The sequence below is a fragment of the Lobosporangium transversale genome (genome assembly GCF_002105155.1).
Source record: "Lobosporangium transversale strain NRRL 3116 chromosome Unknown BCR41scaffold_46, whole genome shotgun sequence".
In the NCBI taxonomy this organism is placed as follows: domain Eukaryota; kingdom Fungi; phylum Mortierellomycota; class Mortierellomycetes; order Mortierellales; family Mortierellaceae; genus Lobosporangium; species Lobosporangium transversale.
This window is the reverse complement of record NW_019029024.1, coordinates 205731-217923: the sequence shown is the minus strand read 5'-3', so window position 1 is coordinate 217923 and position 12193 is coordinate 205731. Positions and strand designations below refer to the sequence as shown.

The following is a 12193-nucleotide window of genomic DNA, read 5'->3' as shown; positions in this document are numbered from 1 at the left end:
AGGTCGCCATAATAATATATAACATGACACATGAGATGTATTATATTGTACAGGAAGCTATTGTTACATAGTTGAAATTATACGCTCTGGATCAAATTAGAATGCTCCCTGGCCAGTGGAGCTGTACTCCGAGAGCATGGCCGCTGTTAAGGATGGCTTCATTCCTGCAAGTGACTGTCTAAAATCTTGCGCATTCTACAGGTTACAAAGACGAAGTTGAATAACATTAGATAACAGAAAAAGAAAAAAAACTAGTACAAAAATGTCAGCATAATTGACTTACAACTAGTTGAAGAGATGATACTGAATCATCTTTCGGCATTGTCTCCGTCGTATAATCGCTCCTGGCTAGGGCTCGTGTCCTCAAAGCAACTAAAGCTGCCTCTCTGCAGGCATTCTGTAGATCCGCTCCTGTGTACATCTCGGTCTAAATGCGTCAAAAAAAGAAAAAAAAACAAAAAAAAAAATGTTAGCTTATCTCCAACAAATTCTCTTTTAGGAGTAATTAATGCTCTCTTATTTCGGTTACCGTTTGTGCAATAAAGTCCAGATCAACGTCGTCAGCTAGAGGAATATCCTTTGTGTAGATACTGAGGATCTGTTTACGGGCTACCAAGTCTGGTGGAGGGACCTAGCCATATTTATCCAAAAGTAATCATGCTTAGTAAAATGTGTGGTCAAATAAAAAAATAAAATAAAAAAAGAGATAAAAGTAAGGGCTAGAGGTATGTAAACTCACATATATGACCCGATCGAATCGTCCTGGTCGTAATAAAGCCTTGTCAATTAGATCCACACGGTTGGTAGCAGCGACTATCAGAACCCCTGTCGCATTTTCCACGCCGTCCATTTCATTCAGCATAGTTGATAGTACTCTTTCTTGGACGCTGTCCCTACCGGCACCACCACTATCTGCAGAAAAATTTCTCTTCCCTACAATTGTATCAATCTCATCAAAAAAGACAATGGACGGAGCCGATAGTCTCGCTTGATGAAATGTCTCTCGAATAGTCTTTTCAGAGTCACCTACATAGGATGAGTAAAGGGCTGCACCATTCACAGATAAAAACGACGCTCCCGAGTTGGTAGCAATAGCCTTGACAAGTGTCGTTTTACTACATCCTGGCGGTCCATACAACAGAATACCTCGTGGCGCTTTTAAGCCTAGTCGTGAGAATGTGTCCTTGTAAAGCACGGGCCATTCGACTGCTTGGCGGAGCTGAGTCTTAACAGACTCTAAACCACCAATATCTGACCATTGTACTGGCTCTACGACAACAGCATACCCGCGCTGCAATGAAGGCGCATTCATCCTGAAAGCTCGCTTAAAATCACCCATGGTCACGCTAACATCTATGGCCTCTCCAGTAGCTGCAGCAATAGTCTCCCGATGAATCGCTGCCAGAGCACTTTCCCGACAAAGTGCCTCTAGGTCTGCGCCCACAAATCCATTAGTCATCCGAGCCAGAGTCGTCAGTTCATCTTCTTTCAACAAGTGGGGCATATCCTTGATTAAGCTCTCAATAATCCTTCTTCGATCCATTTCGCCGGGTACATCGATCTTAATTTCACGATCGAAGCGCCCAGGCCTCCTGAGCGCCGGATCGATTGAATTAGGTCGATTCGTCGCTGCTATAACCACTACCCTTCCCCTAGAAGTCACACCATCCATCAGCGTTAACAGTTGTGCAACTACTCTAGATTCGTGGGCCTGTGCATCCGTTCGGTGCGGTGTTAATGCATCTAGTTCATCAATGAAGATCATGACAGGCCTCTTGAGATCCTCCATGGCGATCCGGCTCGCTTGATCAAATTTTTGGCGCAACTTTTCTTCGCTTTCGCCTACATAAGGTCCAAAAATTTCGGGTCCATAAATGGTGATCATTTGAGCATGACAAATATGCGCCACTGTAGAAACTAGTAAAGTTTTGCCCACACCAGGAGGCCCATGCAAGAGAATACCCTTAGGGCACTCAATGTTGAGACGCGCAATGAGATCGGGAAACAGTAGGGGGTATGAAACAACTTCGAGGAGAGCTTGAATCGGCTTCTCAAGGCCAGGAAGCACCTTTAAGTTGCGATCTAAATCCATAGTATTTTTGTTTGAAACTGTGGTCTTGGATGCAGAGCATGTGGTCCCTGTTGTCTTTGCTGATGCTGTAATGAGCTGACTCTCTTTGGTGATCGTGACCATTGTGCCCTTCACTACAAGAAGAGGGCCTTCTGATGGCGATGTAGACTTGACCTTCACATGCATTGAAATAAAAGAGAAACAAGGAAGACGATGTTAATTTGCGATAATGAAAATAAAATAAAATAAAATAAAATAAAAGCTCAATGGGTTCATTCGAGTATCGTGTAAGCCTACCGCGATAGAAAGGCCTGCGTGCTGATCCTCTATAGTGAAGCCTTCCATGAGGATCAAATTCTCTAGTAGTTTGTGAACAAACTAATTAAAGCATTTTTGATTCAGCCAACAAAGACCTATCTTCATAGAAGCATGCTTTGACTATCAAAAATAGAAAAGTTCCTTCCAATGTATTCCTGCTCATCACACTTACGTTCCGTTTCAACATATCTGTGGTCTCCTCATAAACAGCTGCTTCACCACTCAGGCGCCCATTCCGACGGAGTAGTGTTACATCAACTTGAAGCTGTTGCGCCTTTCTTACTGATGATTCAGATAGCACACTTAACTCTAAGGTGACATTATGCCGCAACAAGCTTTTTAGTCCTCCAGATCTCACAGACCTTATAAAGCATTAGTTGAAAACTCACTGAGGTTGCAAGGCATTTTAATGATTTACTCACTGTATCGAGTTCCTTTCGGTACATTGGTGATACTCTGATGATCTGCAGTATTCACTTTCAAATCTTTTGTACTATCCACTCCTCTTGCTATATATCGATCGACCAAAATTTTATCCCCACAGTCATAACGGGCTGGCCAAACCCGGCAAAGGATCTGATCTTCTGCTGATTCCAGCTGAACCCATTGTCCTACTTTCAATCCCTTGAATCGTTTTGATGAAATCCGGCAGCGAGCCGTATGTCGGTCGCAGTAGTCTGCTGGTAAAAGTTGGTAATCCTCTTTCTCACCCATTCAGCACCAATTGTTCAAGTCAAAGAAAAAAAAAAAAAAGCCTAGCAAAAACCACTCCTCTTATAAATATATGAGGCAATGGTTAAGGGGTGCTATGGATCTACTTCATGTGTTGTCTCGCACAGCTTTTTCATTGAAGCTTTTGCATGTCATGACAACCAAGAAGAGTAATGCGCTCAAAAGACAGCAGTATGGCATAGCATTGCCCTTACTATGCCTGCAGCAGGATTCACTTCAGCCATCACTGGAGACCAAGGATCAGTGTGCCCAGAAACAAATATTGCGTTCTCGTTGGAAACCCCTGAACGAGATACTCAGATACGTCTCCATATGGACCCGCCAGCTGTATCCTCAGAGTGGAAATCTGGTAATACCTCCAGAGCTTATCCAGGCAGAGTTCCATCCGCTTGGGAGATCTGTATGGGTCAAAAATGAAAACGATATGGAGAAACTCTTTCGTCAGGGCTTCTTTGGCAAGGGTACACTCTCTCGCAGTGAGGCGACCTGGAGGCAAAGAATCGCTGGTGACGCACAAGGTAGGAAAAATAAGTCCTGAAAGAGGTTCTTTGGAGTCGACAGCCATAGCAATAATAATTAGGGACTTTTGTTTGAACTTTTCATGCCGATTACTATTTCAGAAAGATTTTATTACTTCTAACTCTTTTGTTTCTTTTTTTTTAAAGGGATGCGACTTGAAGACATTACTCGTCAGCGGCGCATCGAACGCGCACGATTGAAGGAGCAAAAGACAAGCTCTCCAAGCGGCTTATTACCTACACAAACAAGCGGAGACCCCTCACCGTCGTCGTTAAAACCATCTGTAATACCTTTAATAGATACGGATACTACTTCTAGTGGCCAGTTACAGAGCACAGCCGCACCATCAAAAATTACATCCAGGGATGCTATAGCGACTGATGGTAAAAAGAACATAAATGCAAAAAATTCTGAGGAAAACTATGAGCATCTTCAGCTCTCACTTGAGGAAGCCATGTTCCTCGTGTTTGCGATTGAGTGTATTTATATCACAACCGCCGCAGCAACAACTACAACAAAACCAGTAACTATGTCTATACAAGAATGCTGGCTCAAGTTCATAAAAGCCTGTAATGTGAATCCAACAATGGAAATTACTGTCGACAATCCCTTCATTGTCCGATATGCCGCTTACCATCATTATCGTAGTCAGGGCTGGGTTGTTAAGGATGGACTGAAATATGGATCAGATTTTCTACTCTATCGAAAAGGCATGGTCTTTGGACATTCGCAATATGCCATCAAAGTAATCTCTTGTAACAGTCAAGACGAACATCAAATTGGCGCCTCAAAGCCCCTAACAGGTACTTTATTACAGCCATTCTTGTCCTCGACTCCTGGTATCTGTCAACCTCATCCTGCTCTTTCATGGCAATGGCTTTTAACCATTAATAGAGTTGTCTCTCAAGTTCAAAAGGTATTCAACATAAAGTTCATCATATCACAAATGTCTCGAAGTCATTTTCCATTCATTCTTACCGTAGCATTATTTTCTATTGTTATTATTCTTTTTATTTTTAGACAGTTATTTTATGTCATGTACTATATCCTTCACATGCTACAAAAAAACAGTTATCTCACCCAAGGACCGCCCTTCCTCTCTACAAAGTCGCCGAGATAGGTATCAAGCGCTTCATCCCAGAAAGGAATCGTACATAGCACCAATAAAGAATGTTACGAGAAATAAAGAAATGAACCTAAAGCCATATTAGAATAGGGGGAAAATGTATTCTGTATCTTAAAAGCTCAAAGCTTGCTCTTGGCACCAATAACACCGAGTTCTTGACCGATATCGATAAAGGCGTTAGCAGCCTGACGAATTTGTTCCTCAGTGTGTGCAGCTGACAGCTGGACACGAATGCGTGCTTCTCCCTTGGGGACGACAGGGTATGAGAAGCCAATGACATAGATACCGCGCTGCAACATCTTGTCGGCAAACTGGTTAGCAAGGCGAGCATCACCTAACATGATGGGTGCGATAGGGTGGTTATCGCCCTAAAATCGTAGGAAATATATAATAGATACTGTTAGTACACTACTGCGAGTAAATAGCTGTCAATAAAGGGGAAAAGTCAACTACAAATGCTCACCTTGATAGTGAATCCAGCTTCGGTCAGTAGCGAGCGAAATAGCTTTGTATTTCCCCACAATCTATCAAACAAGCCGTTTGTCTTTGCGCTATCGATCAAATCTAAGGCAGCACTGGCAGATCCCACAACTGCTGGTGGCAAGCTGTTGGAGAACAGATAAGGGCGAGAACGGTTACGGAGCAGGTCAATCATATCCTTGCATCCAGTTGTATAACCTCCTGCTGCGCCGCCAAGAGCCTTTCCAAGAGTCGAGTTGACAATATGGACGCGATCCTGGACGCCAAAGTGCTCTGCAGTACCACGGCCATTGGGGCCTAGGAATCCTGTCGAATGGCAATCATCAATAAAAATCAAGGCATTGTACTTTTCTGCGATATCGCAGATCTTGTCCAAAGGTGCAAACTTGCCATCCATACTGAACACGCCATCTGTCGCAATCAACTTTAAGCGGGCACCAGCTTTGTCTGCCTCTTGAAGTTGGGTCTCAAGGTCTGGAAAAAGAAGGGAAGAAAAGAGGAATCACGGAAGACTTATTTAGTCCATTTCTTTTTTTTTTTTTTTTTTTTCCTCGGTTACATTGAGAAAAAATGGCCAGAAGATGTAATTCCCGTAGCATGTAATACGCACCTGCCATATCGCAATTTTTGTAGCGGAAGCGCTTAGCTTTGCAGAGGCGGATCCCATCAATGATACTGGCATGATTAAGAGCATCAGAAATAACTGCATCTTGGTCTGTTAAGATGGTCTCAAAGATGCCGGCATTGGCGTCAAAGCATGAGGCATAGAGGATGGTGTCTTCTGTGCCGTAAAATTCTGTGATCTTTTTCTCAAGGTCCTTGTGAATATCCTTTTAATACGATTATGATGCATAAAAATCATGATAGGGAATAAGATGTAAGTAATTTGATCATTCATGTTTAGCACAGCCCCGTTCCTTCTTTACCTGGCATAGCAAACGCCGCATTTCCCCAGACGAATATGATTTGTTCGTTAATTAAATGCCTATTTAGAGTTACTGCAAATTTTCTCACGGTACACCCCAGTCTCACTTTTTTGCACATCATGTCCTGACACTTTTTCTTCTGCCAGCCAAATTAAAATAAAAAAAAAATTGAATTAAAATGAATCTAGCCAATACCTTCTTTTTAGTGACACCCCACTCCCCAAAATTGCACAACAACTTCCAAACAAACTCTTCTTTTCTCTCTTTTCAATACCTGAGTACCACAAATGAAGCGGACACTACTCAAGCCAGATCCATGGGTATCCAAGTATTGTTTTGAACGAGCAACGACCTCGGGATGATCTGCAAGACCTAGGTAGTTGTTAGCACAAAAGTTGATCTGTGGAGTAACTTGACCGCTTCCACCTGCAACCTTGATAGCAGAGTTCTGAGGGGAGACAATGACTCGCTCAGACTTATAAGTGCCAGCTGCTTTGATGGATTCAATCTCTGACTTGAGGATCTGACCGAACTGCAATTTTGCTTTAGTGCTAGCCATAGTTCTGGTCTGAATTTTGAAAGAGACAACAGGCGAAACTAAAGCTTGGCGAGTAAAGTTCAAGACAGAGAGCGACACAGCACGACGAAGCATATCCTATTAGATGGGCTTACGAAGAGAATGTAGTAAAAAGTAATGAATGGAATGAAGAGAAGCATTGGAGCTGTAAGCTGTTTGAAATTGTCGAAATACCCTGTGGCTTAATCCTGTTACTGTCAGAACAAAATGAAAAGAACTCTCATCCTAAAAAATTTCCATTGGCATTAGAACATGGCGGGGATAACGGCTCTTTATTTATTTTCTTGACAAAAATTTCTATCCAGTCGTGTTGTTGAGCTGTACATTTAGTAGTGGAGATACCGTTCCTGTAATCTTAAAATAATGTTAGGGGGGTTTCAAAGTTGGACATTTGCCGAAATAAGACAGACAATCCAATTTTTATTTTATTTTTTTCAATAAACATTTCCCCTGGATCTTCGCTTCCAGTTTGTAGAAGGGGTAACCCTCAATTTTTTTCTTTTAGGTTGAGTGAACCCCGTCAAGGGTTACTTAGAAATAGCCGCCTATTTATCTGACCAAATGTTCAAGTTTGAAACCCCCAATGTAACCCGCTCACACTACATCTAGTCAGTGGCAAGTATATTTAAAACAAGAAGCAAAAAATAACTCTTTTTAAGACTAGCTTTCGTCTCAATCTTTTCAATAATTAACTGCCTTGTTTTGTTGATCACATAACACAAACAGAGTAATGAGGAAAATACATTGAAAAGGCTCTGGGTTCTAGGACTTTCAACATATCGCAACCATATGGTGCAAATATAAAAATACATAAAAACAGCATCCATGACGCCATGTCTATGGGAATACAAAATAGTCAGCAAATTAAAATGCTGCTCTCCACGTTGGACCCTTTGGTGCTTACATGTCAGTCGCTAGCTCGTTAATATTAATATTAGATGAGGGCTTGAAACTTTTTTTTTCTTCAATCACTGTTGCTCCGATGCATAACATGAATGAATACAATCTATGCGTGAGCATGTGGAGAACAAGTGCTCATCGAAAACTGTATTATAAAATAGGTCTCCACCTCTCATATCTCTCTCTTTCTCTCCTTTCTTTCTTTTATTCTTCCCCCAACCACCTCGCCCTTCGCCTCCAACACCATTCCCCCCCCCTCCATCTTTACAGCTTTTTTCCCACTGTTGTAGCCGTTCAATTGGACCTCATCACCAGATAGACTCTCCTTTCTCTTTTCTATTTTTCAGTTATTCTTTGTAAATCATGGCCACTACTGATAACTCTACCTACATTCAACCCATCATCTCAACTGATGGTACTCTTGGCCATTTGACCCCTGAACAAACAGAGACATTGAAGCAGTTCTGGGCTTGTCTTTATGACATATTCGATGGCAAGACGGCATTTGATCAAACCATCCCCACTTCGTTTAAAGGCCAAGCTCAAGAAGAACCGAATGCCCTTGTTCAAAAATCAAGCTGGTTTGGACGTGGGAAGCCTGCTTCTGAGAGTGGTCCAGTTGTACCACGCTTCACGGGTGAAGATCTGAAGAAGGCTTATTGGAAGCTGACTATGATGGATCATCCAGACGTTGTTATACTCAAGGTAAACAATAATAAATTCAACAACAATAACAATAACAATAACAATAACAACAACAATAAGCAACAAAAAAAAAAAAATGTTTATCTCTGTTCTAATTTGTGTATATGCCTCTCTATTGAAAAATATCATTCAGTTTATCCGTGCTCGTAAATGGGTTTTGGATGATGCCCTCAAGATGTTCTTGAACACTTTGAAATGGAGGATTGTCGAGCGTCTCGATGAACTAATTGAATTGTCAGACGTCGAACTGGATGCCAAATATCCAAAGTTCCTTGAACAATTGCACAAGGGTAAAGGGTACCTTCATGGTGCAGATCCTTTGGGCCGCCCCCTGACTTTCATCAATCCACGCTTCCACCACAAGGCCGATCAACCTTCTGAGACTACTTATCGCTTCACACTCTATGTAAGTTTTGAGCCCAACCTTGAATATAACCAAGCCACATGTCATGTATTTTTTTTGCTTACCATTTCATTTCTTTTTTTTTTTTTTGTATAACAGAATATGGAGCATGGCCGTACACTTCTCCCTCAGGGCACTGAAAATGTCATTGTAATCTTTGATCTCTCCAACTTTGGTCTCGACAACATGGACTGGGGCTTCGTTCGTCTCTTTGTTCAATGCTTCGAATCATACTACCCGGAGACCCTCGGAGTCTGTGTCGTCCATCGTGCTCCTTTTGTATTCTGGGGTCTCTGGAAACTCATCCAGCCCTTGCTTGATCCTGTTGTTGCTTCCAAATTTGTGTTCACACGCAATAATGCTGAGTTACACAAAATAATTCCACGTGATCGATTGCCCATTAACCACTTTGACGGTCTGGATGATTGGACATATGAATACATTTCTGCACAAGAGAACGAGAATGACCACATGAAGGACTCTGCAAAGAAAGAGGAGCTTTTGAGGGAGCGCCATGAGCTTGAGGCAAAGTTTGATATTGCCACCAGGGCCTGGATCAAGGAATCTGAAGGAACTAGCTCTGATGAGAGGGACGAAATTGCCAAGAATATTAGGGAACAATATGCCCGACTCAGCCCATATATCCACGCCGCCAGCGTTTATCGTCGACGGGGTGTCGCTGTCAATGGACAGATCAACTGGACTTATAATATCAAGGATGATAATTAAGATGTTTAGATGTGTCTGTGTATGTATATTCCATATAAAATCATAATCATTTAACCCACTAAAAAAGAATAGAAATTAAGAGTAATAAGAGTAATAAAACTTCTCAAACATGACCCAAGTAATACTCAGACCATGTTGTTCTCATGGATACGTTCATGTATTCACTTAAATATGCATACTTTCTTCCAGCATTGCGTTTGTGTTTGAATCAACAGGACGATTGTAGAAGAAAGATTGCTTGGAGAGGATCCTGCGACGAGTTTGATTCGAGATCATCATTGGCCTGCGGTCACGTCTCAGAAGATCATTTTATTCCTCGGCGGAAATCCTGCGACAATGCCCATTGCGTTTAACTCTTTCACGTTCCGTTTTTCTTACTGGATCATTACGATCATTGCAGAAACCCTTCCCAAATGTGTAAAAAAAAAAAAAAAAATATCGAGTGCAATCTTTGAGCTCTAAGATACAAATATATATCTACAGAACTCGATATCCAGGCTTTCTTTTTCTCTTTTTTATTAACTTTATTGATTTTCTCTATTATCGTTGATCTTTTATTCATCCAAATTCATTCTACATCCACTTTATCCCACAAAAGAACATCCACTGTACTCAACAAATGCTTGGCCTTTCATCCAACCCCATACATAGCATGCCCATTGAAGCTACGAAGGCCATCGTTCCTCTTGGCATTGGACTTGCCTCTGCAGCATTCTTGGCCATGAAGGCTGTCGCAACTCCAATGTGCACAGATGACAAAGTAAAAATAATGCAAAGGAGTACTCTTTTCTGCTATTTCATTCCTATACCATCATTGAACTATCGTTACCTTAATCCCCTTCCTTATTTATATATTTTTATTTTTGTAGGTCCCTATGGTCCCTCTCAGACCGGGCGATTCCTCACATGATAATGAATACAATGAGGACCCAGAAGCGTTCGCCAAGCGATGTGAAGAAGAATATGGTTCAATGTTCAACATACATCTGTTCGGTTCGCCTTACACCGTCGTCTCTGAACCTTATATCCGCGAAGTTTGCACTTCTGGGGCCTTCTCTCATCTTGAAGCATTTGATGAGGTCACAAACGTATTGGCATATTTTGATACTGTTCGAAAAAGCAACAAGGATAATGGCCTTCAAACTGTACATGCTATTGTCCGCAACTGCCTCAATCCCCGCTTACCCATGTTTGCTCCAAAGATCGCAAGGGTGATAGAGGAAAACTTCGAACAGGAATTGAGCCGTTGTCCTGTTGAAAAGGGGGAGATACTAGCAAGGGAACCTTTTCACTTGATTCATGAGCCAATTGCAAAAGCAAGTATGTATTTTATGTAGGAATGATCACTTTTTTTTCCTCCTTCATTATTTGGGATTAGTATACTGATGATTAGTGAACATAATTTTATTTTATTTTTTTAACTTTGTTAAAATTTAGTGGCACACGTTTTCGTTGGTCCTGAGATTGCCAAGAGCAGTCAAGTCATTGAGGTATTTATGACTGCCACTATGGAATTTGGACAGTTGATTGACATTAACACTCCACACTCGAAGTGGCACACACTTGCACTTCGATTCCATCACAAATCCCTCTACAACCCACTCCGGAAGCATCTCCAAGTCCTGATCGATGCTTCTATGCCTGTTATTCTTGAACGCCGTCGACTTGAAGCTCTGGCGAGCGAGGCTGGTGTTGAATGGGAACGACCTAATGATATCCTTCAGCATTTGCTTGATGACGCCGACAAGTATGAGTTCGTCGACCTGGAAGACGTTTGCGCTCATATACTTATTCTTATTATCATAAGTGTCCATACGACAGCAGACGCCGCCAACAGTATGCTCTACTACATGGCGGCATTTCCACACTCCATGGACAAGTTATTCGAAGAGCAGCAGCAGATCCTCAATGATATTCAAGTGGAGCGCGAGCATGCCCGGCAAGAATGCTTGAAGAAGGGAGAGCCCATCAATGACCATTTGGACCCTGCACATGACAGAGACCTGCCAGTAGCCGCGGTCAAGAAGATGGTTCATTTGGATTCCTTTATACGAGAAATGTTTAGATTTCGCATTGAGCCTTTGTCTGTGACTGTAAATCAACGTGCGCTCAAGGATTATATCTTTTCAAATGGTGTTAAGATTCCCAAGGGCGCAAAGGTTATTATCAATACGAGATCTGGTCATACAGGCCCTGAAGTAGGTGAGGATGCGACAGAGTTTAGGCCATGGCGGTTCGTCGACAAACCTAAAGCTGCGGTCAAAGTTGGGCCTGATTTCCTGCCCTTTGGCCTGGGAAGGTAAAAAACATTCGCCTTTTTCAATCCTATGAATGCTTTTTTTTTTTTTTTTTTTTTTTTTTTTCATCATGAATTTAACGTAAAAAGAAAAACCTTTTTTAAACAGGCACGCTTGTCCAGGACGATTCATGGCTATAATGGAGATAAAAATCATCGGTGCCTTAATAGTTACCAAGTTCTTCAAGATAGAAATGCAAGATCCTTCCAAGACAAAGATGGCTCTTCATGCCCGTCTTGGCGAGCCTATCCCCAACGGGTTGAAACTCTTTATTCGCTAATAGATGGGTAGCTCACCGTGAACCACTTGATATCTCCCAAACAGTTTATTCTTACCCTTACATGATACAAATAAAACAATAACTTGAATAAAAAAAATAAAATAAAAAAAAAATAAAAAAATAAAAAAAT

The 12193-nt window shown here is 41.7% G+C and overlaps 5 protein-coding genes across 5 annotated transcripts; 3 read left to right on the top strand and 2 right to left on the bottom strand.

The window, feature by feature from the left end:
* Position 1: 1 nt before the first annotated feature.
* BCR41DRAFT_169409 (P-loop containing nucleoside triphosphate hydrolase protein) lies at positions 2–3004 on the bottom strand. The gene is made up of 7 exons (XM_022019700.1): positions 2808–3004; positions 2562–2698; positions 2369–2449; positions 740–2245; positions 530–631; positions 284–427; positions 2–195 (listed from the first exon to the last, which is right to left on the bottom strand). Exons 1-7 carry the CDS (start codon positions 2833–2835, stop codon positions 97–99), a joined length of 2097 nt encoding a protein of 698 aa, XP_021877525.1. The 5' UTR covers positions 2836–3004; the 3' UTR covers positions 2–96.
* BCR41DRAFT_169385 (hypothetical protein) lies at positions 2736–5134 on the top strand. The gene is made up of 3 exons (XM_022019699.1): positions 2736–3639; positions 3787–4556; positions 4661–5134. Exons 1-3 carry the CDS (start codon positions 3174–3176, stop codon positions 4796–4798), a joined length of 1374 nt encoding a protein of 457 aa, XP_021877524.1. The 5' UTR covers positions 2736–3173; the 3' UTR covers positions 4799–5134.
* BCR41DRAFT_361132 (2-amino-3-ketobutyrate coenzyme A ligase) lies at positions 4661–6881 on the bottom strand. Its single transcript, XM_022025469.1, has 4 exons — positions 6447–6881; positions 5857–6076; positions 5230–5720; positions 4661–5134 (listed from the first exon to the last, which is right to left on the bottom strand). Exons 1-4 carry the CDS (start codon positions 6822–6824, stop codon positions 4886–4888), a joined length of 1338 nt encoding a protein of 445 aa, XP_021877523.1. The 5' UTR covers positions 6825–6881; the 3' UTR covers positions 4661–4885.
* Positions 6882–7851: 970 nt separating this feature from the next.
* Positions 7852–9600, top strand: BCR41DRAFT_340867 (CRAL-TRIO domain-containing protein). Its single transcript, XM_022022219.1, has 3 exons — positions 7852–8354; positions 8488–8760; positions 8857–9600. The coding sequence occupies exons 1-3, from the start codon at positions 8013–8015 to the stop codon at positions 9484–9486; spliced, it is 1245 nt and encodes a 414-aa protein (XP_021877522.1). The 5' UTR covers positions 7852–8012; the 3' UTR covers positions 9487–9600.
* Positions 9601–10361: 761 nt separating this feature from the next.
* Positions 10362–12131, top strand: BCR41DRAFT_340864 (cytochrome P450; the record flags this gene model as incomplete). Its single annotated transcript, XM_022022218.1, has 4 exons — positions 10362–10565; positions 10959–11405; positions 11451–11785; positions 11892–12131. The coding sequence occupies 4 exons, from the start codon at positions 10362–10364 to the stop codon at positions 12061–12063; spliced, it is 1158 nt and encodes a 385-aa protein (XP_021877521.1). The 3' UTR covers positions 12064–12131.
* Between the last annotated feature and the right edge of the window lie 62 nt (positions 12132–12193).

What these genes read in the sequence shown, in the direction of transcription:
- BCR41DRAFT_169409 (XM_022019700.1), bottom strand. Translation starts at nt 2,835, where the DNA reads ATGTACCGAAAGGAACTCGATACAGTGA. An exon ending in AAAGGAACTCGATACAGTGA is followed by an intron (nt 2,699 to 2,807) that starts GTAAATCATTAA and finishes ATGTCACCTTAG; the next exon opens with AGTTAAGTGTGCTATCTGAA. An exon ending in TGGACTTTATTGCACAAACG is followed by an intron (nt 428 to 529) that starts GTAACCGAAATA and finishes TGACGCATTTAG; the next exon opens with ACCGAGATGTACACAGGAGC.
- BCR41DRAFT_169385 (XM_022019699.1), top strand. Translation starts at nt 3,174, where the DNA reads ATGAGGCAATGGTTAAGGGGTGCTATGGATCTACTTCATGTGTTGTCT. An exon ending in AATCGCTGGTGACGCACAAG is followed by an intron (nt 3,640 to 3,786) that starts GTAGGAAAAATA and finishes TTTTTTTTAAAG; the next exon opens with GGATGCGACTTGAAGACATT. An exon ending in TTGTCTCTCAAGTTCAAAAG is followed by an intron (nt 4,557 to 4,660) that starts GTATTCAACATA and finishes TTTTATTTTTAG; the next exon opens with ACAGTTATTTTATGTCATGT.
- BCR41DRAFT_361132 (XM_022025469.1), bottom strand. Translation starts at nt 6,824, where the DNA reads ATGCTTCGTCGTGCTGTGTCGCTCTCTGTCTTGAACTTTACTCGCCAA. An exon ending in GCTTCATTTGTGGTACTCAG is followed by an intron (nt 6,077 to 6,446) that starts GTATTGAAAAGA and finishes TCGTATTAAAAG; the next exon opens with GATATTCACAAGGACCTTGA. An exon ending in AAGCTGGATTCACTATCAAG is followed by an intron (nt 5,135 to 5,229) that starts GTGAGCATTTGT and finishes CTACGATTTTAG; the next exon opens with GGCGATAACCACCCTATCGC.
- BCR41DRAFT_340867 (XM_022022219.1), top strand. Translation starts at nt 8,013, where the DNA reads ATGGCCACTACTGATAACTCTACCTACATTCAACCCATCATCTCAACT. An exon ending in CAGACGTTGTTATACTCAAG is followed by an intron (nt 8,355 to 8,487) that starts GTAAACAATAAT and finishes AATATCATTCAG; the next exon opens with TTTATCCGTGCTCGTAAATG. An exon ending in CTTATCGCTTCACACTCTAT is followed by an intron (nt 8,761 to 8,856) that starts GTAAGTTTTGAG and finishes TTTGTATAACAG; the next exon opens with AATATGGAGCATGGCCGTAC.